Here is a 12,387-nt window from a genome sequence, read left to right as displayed (position 1 = left end):
AGCATGCTACATTTTGAACTCATTTTAGGATGCGTTTATACAAAAAAAAAAAAAAAAATGATACATAAGACTAAGTTGAATAAGGGAAGAAATATGATGGAGCCTAAAGAGAAAGCAATGCTTGTAGGTCATAGGCTCCGGAAGTTACAACAATGACATAGTCTTGTGTATATTAAAGAAAAACGTAATTTAATTAAGTTTCTCTCTCTCTCTCTCTCTCTCTCTATGTGTTTATCTGTTAAGTTTTTCTCTAGATTTCATTTGAAGATCATTCAAGCTAGGGAAAAGTAAGGAATTAATAAGCAAAAGTTCAAAATGATGAAAAGTTGCAATGGGAAGGGAAGTCTCTAAAGGCTCTAATCATGTTTTGCATTCAACATCTGTTTACTTGACAGATCGAGTTAAATTGATTGAAAAAATGATTTCTGTACCCTTTTGTTTGTATAAAACAAAAAAACGAATGAACTTCATGTAATTATGCTTGTCTTCATTTTGTGCACTCTTATGCCTAATACATCTCAATTTCCATATTCGTGTTTGTTTTCTAGATGCAACAATATTCTAAAGGAACCTTGCAACTCGCAAGCGACTTCCTCTTTTCTCACTCATTTTAATAAATCATTGTTCTTCTCCGTCTAATTGCTTTAAAAAAAAAAATGTCTCCCCCCCTCCCCAGTATCCCATCTCTCTCGCTCTCTCTCTGTCTTCTCTCTCTCTCTCTCTCTCTCTCTCTCTCTCTCTCTCTCTCTTTCTCTCTTTCTCTCTCTCTGTATCTCTTTCATAAAACATGTTCATCTGTTTTTTCATGATTTCTAATTTTCTATAGATTTCTTCCAAAAATCCATCTGAATTTGCCATCACCTTTCATTTGTATCCATATAGTTAGAGATACCATAACATTGAAGAGCAATTTTTCGTCCGCTAGTTCAATGAAATGAAATCTGTGAGGCGACTGCTACAAAAAAAAACTAGAATGGCGGAGGAAAAGAATGGTAAGATTTTGTTATTTTTGTTCATGTTATTTCATGGTTAAGGTATCAATAACTGTAAAAATGATGGCTATTAATTTTTTCGTGGGTGAAAATGTAAGCTATCAATCTTTGACGCTACCAGCTCCTGTTGAATGTTGTTGAGACTTCCACACAAATATTGCTCAAAAAGTCGAAGTCAAACAGTACAGCTAGTGCAGTTCGCACCGCATCCGCAGTGGCAAGTGCTGGTGCAGTGTTCGAGTCTGAGCTAAAATAAATTCTCAATTTTCCAGTCTAGCTTCTTGAGAAGAATTTGAGATTGAGTCCAACTAATGTGGAATATATTCTGTGCCTATATGCACTTGGCTTAGCTTAGTTACAAAATGATTTAAAAATGATGAAGAAAACGTAACAAAATAAACATGAAAAAGTGCTAAAACAAAACAAAGAAAGAAGATGAATATTGAAAGAGTGACAAAAAAAGATGATGAAATAGCCATGAAATGGGCTTCACTACAGTAACAGTCTACAGTGCAGCTAACTTATAATATTAGATAGATCTAGTCTAGATCTCTCATTTAATGATGAGTTTCCAGTCCTCTTGACTAGATCAGTAGGGGCGCTGGTCCAAGAATGAGGATCGTCCTCATAAACAAGGATATCCTCATAAACGAGGACAAAATGCGTCCTCAAAAATAAGGGTCGTCTGCATTTTCGAGGACGTTTTTTTTCATCGGCGCTCTGGGGGTTTCATGTTACAGAACGGCCTGCTGGCGATGCCAAAATAACCCTAGTTGTCCGTCTACTTTTATGGGTTGTCCGTCTTCCCAAGGATTTATTGCTGATAATGTGAAAGTCTCTGTACAATGTCAATGTAAAATGCATCAAGAAAATCATTGCAGAATCCGTTTTTTGCATCGCCAATGCGCTAAATTAAAATTTGAAACGTCTGCAAAAATGCAGACGGTCCTTATTTTTGAGGACGCATCGGTCCGTTTTTAGGAAGAAGATCCTCGTTTATGAAGACGATCCTTATTCTCGGACCAGCGCCCCTACTGTAGATCTGGATCTTAATATGAAATTGAGTAGAAAATATAAAATAAGATGGGTAGGCCCTACCGTAGACCGAATTTTCCGTCTCTTTCGTTCGTTAGCCTCTTATTGGGGTAGGGTCGGCCGGCTCTCTCTTTAGAGACGGAAACCGTCTATACACATTCCCTTGATAACGCCACGGCCATTTCAGGTCGTAGCGTTTTGCCCCCAAAATCCCCCAAAATCCCCCAAAATGTCATTTTACCTCGTGTATATGATAATGTAAATTAGGCCTAGGCTATAATACATCGGTTCCACTTACTAACTTGATTGAAATAATCCGTTTAATGGTCCCTTTTAAGGAAATTATGGGTCAAAATCGACATCCATGTTGAAAATCTTGCAAGCCGTGTTAAACTCTCGCTGCCGGAGTCATCTAAATCAATCTCATCCCTTCTAGTCTACGCCGAAGGCAAAATGATTATGAAGGAAAAACTGTGATAACGCCATTACGAACGTGTAGATGGCGCACAGTTTTTCCTTCATAATCATTTTGCCTTCGGCGTAGACTAGAAGGGATGAGATTGATTTAGATGACTCCTCCGGCAGCGAGAGTTTAACACGGCTTGCAAGATTTTCAACATGGATGTCGATTTTGACCCATAATTTCCTTAAAAGGGACCATTAAACGGATTATTTCAATCAAGTTAGTAAGTGGAACCGATGTATTATAGCCTAGGCCTAATTTACATTATCATATACACGAGGTAAAATGACATTTTGGGGGATTTTGGGGGATTTTGGGGGCAAAACGCTACGACCTGAAATGGCCGTGGAGTTATCAAGGGAATGTGTATAGACGGTTTCCGTCTCTAAAGAGAGAGCCGGCCGACCCTACCCCAATAAGAGGCCAACGAACGAAAGAGACGGAAAATTCGGTCTAGCCCTACCGGTACATTGTTAATATTGTTAGTGTTACACTGTTTTATTGTTGCTCTTCTTCTTGATCTCAAATTTTCTTAATTTTGGCAATTTGATCCTCTTATTTCTAGATACACCATTGACTGATGAATCAGAAGAGGAAGGAGAAGGAGAGCCAGGAGTGGAGATGATAGAGCCTCCAGAACAAGAACCAATCTCTTTAGACCCAAATGCTTATGTAAGTATCTTTCTACCTCTGGAGGATTTAAGATTTAAAGGGAGGGGGGGGGGGGTACAACCAGTCACCCCTCCCCAATGAGGACTTCCTGTTATACACATTTGCACAAACTGTTTTCCGCTGAAGATTGTTTTAAGTAATACCATATTGACTGATGTCAATAAACTATGCTATAATTTTTATTTTTATAAAATAAAGATATTTTGTGAAAATTGAAAAGAAATAATTTTTTTGTCAATATCATGCATGTAATTGCAGACAGTATAAGCATAGAAACTATTTTACACTTCATAAAATGTTATCTAATACTTGTGTATTAGTTTTCCTCAGTGGCATTTGTAGGTTTATTATTTTCATAATTATTACCTCAAATTGTTTGAATGTTAATTATAAGGTACTCTATAAAGAAAGAACATTTCAACTATGAATTGAAAGTTTTTGTTTTTGCTGTTTTTTTTGGTTAAGAATTTGTATACCGGTAAGTGTATTTGGGATCTCCAATTGTTAGTGTTGCATTGTGCCTTATATTGACCATCATCACTTCCTGGTATTCGCAAATGATTGAAAATCTTTTGAAATGCACCTCTTTTAACTCTGTTTGCTTCATATGCATGTAAGTCACAATAGTAATGGATTAAAACAATGGAATGTGCAGCAGTCATTTGTAAACAAGTGCTTTTTTCTTTCTTTTTTCTTTCTTTATAAAGTATATCATGAATATATTTGCACACAAAAACTAAAAGCCCCCCACCCCCTCCCCCAAATACTATGATATGCTGAAACATATTGAACTCTGGGTTATTGTAAGATAACTGATTTTTTTTTAATCAAGAAAATAATGACACTTTACTGTTGAGAGTTACATGTACACTTCATTCCATCTTCCCCAAATTAAATGTATTTCTTGCAATCACTTGTATCTTTAAAATCATTAGCAACTTACGATCAATTTTATGTTAGAAAATGATAACATTTATAGTAAGACACATCTAATTGTAGTATGAATGGAGATACAATAGATTAATTTGCTCTGTTTTTACTAGTGATTGTAAGTTGCTTTTATATGTTACAGGACCTAGCAATTATTTTATTCTGCAAAAGTGTGCAGTCTTTTCTATGCTATTTGATTTTGATTTTAGTTGTATGTTCTCTTCTTTTTTCCCAGGATGTAGATCTGACACATAAGAGAGTGGTTCAAATCATTGGCTTTGAAGTACTGACCCAGGTGGAGGTAAGCTCAAACTATTACATTAAATTAATTACAAGATCAGGGAAGTGTTAAAGACTAAGATTTACTTGAAGTTAGACTTAACTATGGCAGGCCAATTGTGCCACTGGTTGCTCTCACCATTGGTCTCTCAATTATGATCTTTAGATAATATTTTTTCCTTCAATAATGAACTATCAAAAAATGTAAATTCTGAAGATTTGTGACCATGCTTTGAATGTCCCTTGAGAAGCCAATGCCAGGAATGGTTTGAGGAAATAATGGCATGAACGGCCAGCCATAGTTAAGTCCAACTTAAAGATGATCTTGGTCTTTGTGAAACACTCCCTGAAATACATGTTGCTTTACAAAACATGAAATAAGAACAAGGTCACAGGTCATCTTGTTTTGGTAATGGAGGGAAATTGAATTCCCACCGAGTCCAAACCAAATTGCTCTGGATATTCAATATGAACAAGTCTCTGTCAACAAAGTTATTTTGGTACAAAAGATGGAAAATCTTAGTATTAAACAAATGAAATTCAGTAAATCAAGCTAAGTTCCAATCAAAGTCCCATGTGTGTTTTCCTATTTAACTTTTAATTTTTATTTTGGGCAATTTTTAAAACATTTTGACAGTCAAGAGAATACATGATTGATGGTGTTGAATTCCCCATGAGAGCCCTCTACTTTGAATCTTTAAAAGGTGCAAGGAAGTTCTAAATTCTAAATTTTCAATCTATTCCTTTATCTGTATCCCCACTAGACTCTGTGTCTGCGTCAAAATGAAATCAAGAAGATTGAAAACTTGGAGACCCTGACGACCTTGACCGACCTTGACCTCTATGATAATCAGCTGAAAAAGATTGAAGGCCTGGAGACACTGGTAGAGCTGACGTGAGTTCATTCATTGAAGAACCAATATTACATACTGAAAAGAAAATAGTCAAGTGGTTGAAATATGACTTGGAAAAGGTTTCTAAATTCTAACCAAATGATGATTATTGTCTTGTTGTCCAAAACACTATCAATTACTCAACTGTGGGAGCAAAATGAATTGTGATTTCAATAGAAAAGTGAAACAGATCTAGAATTTTCACCAAAAAAGGGTCAACTATGAAGAAGTTATGAATTTGAAAGGAAGGATGAGAGATAGTCATGATTGAAAATCTGTGATGCTCTTGTGAGCGTCTATGTATCCCTGGACTTAAATGAAGGTGCTGTTTACATTTATTAGTCTTTGTACTCAAGATAGAAGAAAGATCCATCCTATGCTCCAGCTATGATTGCTTAGTGTCGAGTGATTAAAGTACTTTACTGGAAATTCCAAGGCATTTATTTTCATTTGCCACACTCGACCCAGGTGAATGGGTACCTGGCAGGAATTAATTCCTTGAAATGCTGGAGCGCTGTAATGGCAGTTAGGCTAAAGCCGGGATAATAATAAATGCGCCTCAGAATAAAATTTCTAGATAGACGGCGCTATAGAAATGCCTATTATTATTATTATTAGTGCTTTATTTGATTAAAAATGAAGGTTTAGGGTAAGTGTTGCAAGAGGTCTTAGGTTAGGTTTAGGGTAAGGGTAAGGTATAGTGTTGGGGCCAGGGTCTAATTGTTGGAATATGATAAATGTGTAGAAAAAAATAGTTGCAAGAGCATGCATCATACCTGTAAAATAAGATATACCCCATTTCAACTATTTCTCATATGAGCATTTTGAATTAATTTCTCATTTCATCTGTTCCCCTCCCCTTCCTATCTTTTGTAGCATTCTAGACCTGTCTTTCAACAAGATCAGGACCATAGAGAATCTGGAAACCCTGGTCAAGATAATGAGGATCTTCCTTATCAATAACAAGATCTCCAAGATCGACAACCTCAGCCATTTCACCAATCTCAATATGCTGGAGCTGGGGGACAACAGGATACGAGTAAGGACGGTTTCTCAATGTGATAGATTCAAATTGTAGCACATTTTCAAATCAGTCACAAAAATGTGATTGCCTATTTGTTATGTATAGAGCTTGATATCAAACTCAAGTTCAGGACAGGGCACTAGTGATTGATTGATTGATTGATTGATTGGTTGATACTAGAGTCAGTGGAGTGGTTTTAATGTTTGTAGTTAGAGAACATACAGGTTTGAGCCTATCATAGGGACTAGGTACCGGTAGTTCACCTGTATTACCCAGGTTTTTTTTAAAACTCTGTATATTCTAATTACAAGAATTGTGTTCAAGCGACTACATATGTCTTGAGGTAATATGGATTTTTGTCCCCCAAAATGTTATTCTTATTGTACAATTGGACATTCTAGGGTCATTATTATAAATTATTTCTTGTAAGATCTGATTTTTTGGGTGAAAATGTTTGAAATTGAGCTGGTCAGTATACATGTACCTCTGGCCAGCTCTGTAATGTCATGAAGCATGATTCAGATATAATTATTTGTAACAAAAATTGACATTTGTTTCTTATTGATATGATGTTTCATTCTTTTTTAATTACAGAAATTAGAGAATCTTGATACTTTAGTCAACCTTGAGAGTTTGTTTGTTGGGAAGAACAAGATCACAAAGCTGGAAAACCTGGACAAGCTCACAAAGCTGCGAGTTCTTAGTATACAGGTAAGGTTCTTTTAACCCTATTTGACCCCCCTGTAGTAATTTAGCGACTACTCCAGAACCGCGGCACATATAAAGTTTTCCTTTCATGAAGTTTTTCCTTAAAGTCTTGCGCAACTTTTGGTACTAAATTTGCCAAGCTCGGACCAAGCATTACAAGGTCACATGACCAATAAGGATCAAAGGTCATCCAAAAACTGACTTTCCATACATGTGTGTGTAATGAAATGGACATGTATCAGATAATATATGCAAATTTATGCATGCTCATGTAAAACCTGGTCTGAAATGGCCCAGTTAAAATAGGGTTAATGCCCAAGAAAGTTTCTTTCAATGCCCAAGAAAAGTTCATACATGGGTGGCTCTTCCATTCTTAGGAGCATTTGGTATTTTTACAATGAACACTCATTTTTGTATTGCAGGTTGATCAAATTGATAGTTTCCAGCTCATAAATATGAGAATTGGATGGAAAAAGAAAAAAAAGAATCTACATAAGACTACATTATAGTCAAACTGATGATTTGTGCTACACTTATATAATACCCAATTTGGAAAGCTGCTTTAAAAATACCTTTGCATGTATTTTATGAACATCGTACAATATCATTTTCTCAGACAGCATGGCAGCTTTCAGGGTTAGATTTTTCTGTCATGGAAGCTGTGACAAAAAACAAAAAACGGTATCCATTTCATACTAGATATAATGTACGCAGTTTATGTTGCATGATTTTGTTTCTTCTCCAGGTACAATTTAATCAAAATCTTGTTGGTTTTTGCTCCATGAACTAATCTGGAATATTCCCAAGGTGCTTGAAAGGCATAATGAATTCATCATGTACATCACTCAACCATCCCTTTCTTTTATATTCTAGAGTAATCGCATCACCAAGCTCGAGGGTCTTGATGCAGTGACAAGCTTGGAAGAACTCTACATTAGTCACAATGGCTTAGAAGTTATAGAAAATCTAGAAAACAATGTAAGTACAACCAAAACTGTTCTTTTTTTAAAAGAGTAGCCCGCTCTCTAGAAAGGCCACCTCTCTCTTATGGTTTCCTATATTGTGCTCCCACTTGTCCATGGTGGTCTTTTATATTGTCCTCCAACTTGAAGAAATCTGTGTTTATTATGTGGATAAGGTTGGTTTGGTATAGGACTACATATGATGCTTTTAAAGAGCCTGTCTAGAAAGTCCACCTGTCTACAGTGGCTACTTTTCCTTTTCCCATTGTTGGCCTTTAGACAAGTTTCATTATATGCCATTATCTTTCATAAATCTGGTAACATTGTAAATGTTATGCTTGATAGCTTTGTCGGGCATCCACCAGTATTGGCTCAAAACAAATGCCGGAGTTTATTTCAAAACCCTGTGATGCCATTGTAAGCAATGTGTATCGATATTTAGCTTTTCCCAAACAAAAGTATCATTTTTATGTATAAATAAATGCATATGATATGTAATGCACTTATATCGCGCTATCTATGTAGTTAAACTATTTTGAGGCGCATTATGTATTATGGTATTTTTTAGAGTACCCTAATGGCTGACATTCAATAATTCATTAATTTGCCCTCTAACACCAACGTTTTGTACTCACTTCAAACATAAAGTCCTCCAATGTATAACCTGTTATAACGGTTATTCTTGTCATCCTCCCATTTAACTATTCAGGTTAATCTTACAACGCTAGATCTAGCAGGTAACAAGATCACAAGGATACAGAATGTCGGTCATCTGGTGCTTCTCGAGGAGTTCTGGGTAAGTAAATGATTATTTTCATAGTCTGTGTGATACCAGAGGCTTTTGGGAAGTCAACTATTTGTAAACAAGTGGAAAACCGAATCGTCTGAATGTACCCTTAACCATGTAGAAGTAGTAGTAATGGTTTATTGAAATAAAAATCAATCGCTGCTCGAAAGCCGAATTACAGGTTTTGTACAATGGTAAAAGCAAACATCAAAATTACAGGAAACAAAATAGGTAATAACATTTAATAATTAAAGCAATAAGCTCATAATGACAAAGATTAAGTTCAAATACTACAAGCAGAAATTATTTTCTGGCAATGATAACACTTTTCACTTATTAAAAAGAAAGTCAAACTAAGATTTTGTCTTCCTCTCATTATATCTTCTTTCTCAAAATTCTCTTTCTATCTCTCTTTTGTTTCCTTTTATATTTTTATTCTTTCTTTCTGTTTTTCTCTTACTTTTTTCTTTTCCCTCCTACTTTCTATCACTCTCCCTCCCCCCTCTTTCTCTTTCCAACTCTCTCTCTCTGTCTCCCTCCTCCTCTCCCTGTTTCTCTCTCTCACTCACTCTCTCTCTCTCTCTCTCTCTCTCCCTCCCCCCTCTCTCTCTCTCACTCTCTTCGCCTTTCTCTTTCTTATCTTTCTCTCTCTCTCTCTCTTTTCTCTTCTCTCTCTCTCTCACTCTCTATCCCTCCTCTCTCTTCTCCCCCTTGCTATTTCCATACCCAGTTCAACAACAATCTCCTGGACCACTGGAAAGACGTCGATCAGCTCAAATCCCTCGCCAAACTCGAAACGGTCTACCTAGAACACAACCCCATCTACAAGGACAAGATGTACAGGAACAAGATTAAACTAGCCGTCCCCCACCTCAAGCAAATAGACGCAACCTACTGCAGGCAGTAGCATGTTGTTCCATACTTACTCCTGCCACCATTGCTCTGCGCCAATGTCCTACACTAACTGAATTTTTAAAGGTATAGACCAGTTTTTGAAACGCCCCCTCAAAAAATGAAATGGAAGCTCTGATTACCAATCATGTGAAAGAATATGTTCTGACTAATACGTGGTGATACAAATTTTGCCGGGAAACTGCCTACTAATTGATATATTTGGTATATCTATATACATCTTTCTGTGTACAGTGCTAGTAACTTTACCAAGAGTGGGCCAAATTTCTTATCATTTTGATGATTCCAGAACCTTGCAATACACACCAATACTTATATGCTAGATGATCAACGGTTTGTATTCCACGCGCGAAAAAATTGACCTGCTGGCCTGAGCTGCCATAGCAACAAGACCACTTTGACTCGTGGAGCGGTTTGAGCCATAAAGAACTGCTCAGAGTGTGAATGCTCGCAAACCATTCCTCAAGACCCGTTCCTCTGGAGCGGTCTAACTAAGACCACTTTCAAAGTGAGTGAGAACGGGGTCTTAGTCTGACCCTTACCCCAACCCTGAACCTAACCTAAAACCCAATGGCAACCCTAACCCTATACGTTCAACAAAACAAAGCCCTGAGTAATTTTGGCAGGAGCAAATGTCAGGTCACAGGCATTTAATAGCGTGTCCTGCTTCTACTAGTCCATAGCTACATTTATCAATAGACCTTGTTTAGAGAGGACCTGTAGAAACACTTCTTGTTTCAAAGTTGTACTACGTAGTTTGTTTTTAATACTGGTACTTCATGAGAGCCAGAATGGTTTTATTTCCTGTACTTCTACTCAGAGTAGAGCTAATATAGTTCAGTGGTTTGAACAACTGAATGGAGGCACTAAGGTTGTGGGTTCAATCCCTGGTACAGTGGTTATGTCCTTTAAAGCCCCACTGCACTACTTATAGCTACTTGCGCCCTCTATATAGCAAACAATACCTAATCAGTGTTGGTCCCCAATGGTCCTTTTTTATTATGTTAATTGAGAGCTGATTTCATGAGATACCCACCTGTCAGTTATCATGCAGGGAGGTCTAATCCCTCCTGGCGAAACTAGTGCAGAGGGGCTTCAAGGAAGTTTTTTTTTTATCTACATTGCTTCTCTCTACCAGGATGTACCGGTAGGGTGTGAACATGATTGTGGTTTGTACAGATTGTTCTCATCTGTAGGAATGATCCATAGGGAGTGGAGAATGTTGATACAGATATGTGTAGAATATGTTATGTAGTTTAAGTAAGACCCTCCCCCCCCCCCCCCCCCCCCCCCCACCCAACACCATAAATTAGCAGTGTGTGGTAACAAAAGGGTTTCGATTTTAAAAAAGAGCAAGGTATTCAGTACTCGAGGCTTGTTCCACAGTTATCGTTCTTTCTCATAAAGTGGATAAGAGCAAATGAAAGACATGAATTACCTTTTCTTTACCTATGCTTTCATATCAATTTATCAAATTGCTATGATGTAGATTTCAAGATAATCTGTTTTTGGAATGTTTTTATATCCAAAAGATGAACATGATCATACTGTGTGTTTTCCTCTCACAGTGCTTCTTGCCAAAGCTGTATTTGGCCTTTTAGACTGTTCATTCTTTATGATACTTGGCTGTTCTAATTTGCCTTGTGCATGAAATATGCATCATGTGAGTTGCATCAAATAAAAGAGGATCTACGCTTTACAAATATGTGTCATTTGTTAATTATAATTGTTATTAAGTTATGATAAAACCTCGATAATTCTTGGTTTTTGTTTTTCTGGGACGCACTGTATATTATATATCCCATGATATAGATACAATGTGGCAGAGGAATATTCTTTGTGTGGCATTTGAAGAGTTAAGGCCAATTAGGATTGTTACATTGTTTTCTCATGAACATTTCACTACTCAATAAGCATGACTAACTTTTGCTGTAGTTGAGTTATTAGCAATGTATCTTATGCAGTGTATCAAAAATGCCCCTTTTCAGGCAACTGCCTGGTTTTTTAGGCTTTGTTTAGACTTTATATTTGAACACAACATTTGAGCACTACTACATCTCTATTCAGGCGTATTGTATTGAAGAATCTTGTATCCTCGAGCGTTCACTTTTAAGGCTTGTTCAGATTTGGCGCAGAAACCCGCCACGTTTTTTAAAACCTTTACAATGAATTGCAACTGCCCGCAACAAAGGACTTGTGTATGTTCACTGAGCGATGTGTGATTAGATCCAGAAATGTGAGGTGTATTACACTTCACACCATAAAAACACCACTGCAGTTTGCTGCATCATGTCTGAATAAGCCTTTATGCTTTCAATCACTGTGCCCCTCCCCTCCCCCACTCAGCAAGTTGAAATAGACCTCTAAACATGAGCAGAGGGAATAATGATGATTATGAGATGGTATTTGAAATACAGTTTCCCTTTAAAATACTTCCTGCAATGTTTGATGGCTTTTATATACAAGCATTGAGCATAGCGTTAACGTAGAATTGTTTTGTATTGTTTTGTACATGAAATATTATCTTGGAATACTTATAGTAAGCTTGCAATGTTTATTTTGTTGAATTTATGTACAGAATTTGCAACTTGATGATATTGCATCAAATAAACGTTTTGTGTAGAATATGCTGTCCACTTTTACAATATTTTTTTTAGTGTGTTCTCTGTCCATTTGTGGGAGAGTGCAATTATTGTTGTTTGCCAAATTAAATGAGATTTGGGGCACATT

General features: G+C 36.7%; 1 protein-coding gene across 1 annotated transcript; it reads left to right on the top strand.

Annotated features, from left to right (window-relative positions):
* The first annotated feature begins 903 nt into the window (after positions 1–903).
* LOC578561 (protein phosphatase 1 regulatory subunit 7) lies at positions 904–9,810 on the top strand. The gene is made up of 9 exons (XM_003724381.3): positions 904–992; positions 3,056–3,162; positions 4,328–4,393; positions 5,136–5,266; positions 6,141–6,303; positions 6,883–6,999; positions 7,870–7,974; positions 8,668–8,754; positions 9,476–9,810. The coding sequence occupies exons 1-9, from the start codon at positions 935–937 to the stop codon at positions 9,650–9,652; spliced, it is 1,011 nt and encodes a 336-aa protein (XP_003724429.3). The 5' UTR covers positions 904–934; the 3' UTR covers positions 9,653–9,810.
* The last annotated feature ends 2,577 nt before the right edge of the window (positions 9,811–12,387 follow it).

The sequence above is a fragment of the Strongylocentrotus purpuratus genome, unplaced genomic scaffold (assembly GCF_000002235.5).
Source record: "Strongylocentrotus purpuratus isolate Spur 01 unplaced genomic scaffold, Spur_5.0 spur5_scaffold_16, whole genome shotgun sequence".
Classification (NCBI taxonomy): domain Eukaryota; kingdom Metazoa; phylum Echinodermata; class Echinoidea; order Camarodonta; family Strongylocentrotidae; genus Strongylocentrotus; species Strongylocentrotus purpuratus.
The sequence above is the reverse complement of the archived record's forward strand: the minus strand, read 5'-3'. Positions and strand labels throughout refer to the sequence as shown.

What these genes read in the sequence shown, in the direction of transcription:
- LOC578561 (XM_003724381.3), top strand. Translation starts at nt 935, where the DNA reads ATGAAATCTGTGAGGCGACTGCTACAAAAAAAAACTAGAATGGCGGAG. An exon ending in GAGACACTGGTAGAGCTGAC is followed by an intron (nt 5,267 to 6,140) that starts GTGAGTTCATTC and finishes TATCTTTTGTAG; the next exon opens with CATTCTAGACCTGTCTTTCA. An exon ending in TGGGGGACAACAGGATACGA is followed by an intron (nt 6,304 to 6,882) that starts GTAAGGACGGTT and finishes TTTTAATTACAG; the next exon opens with AAATTAGAGAATCTTGATAC.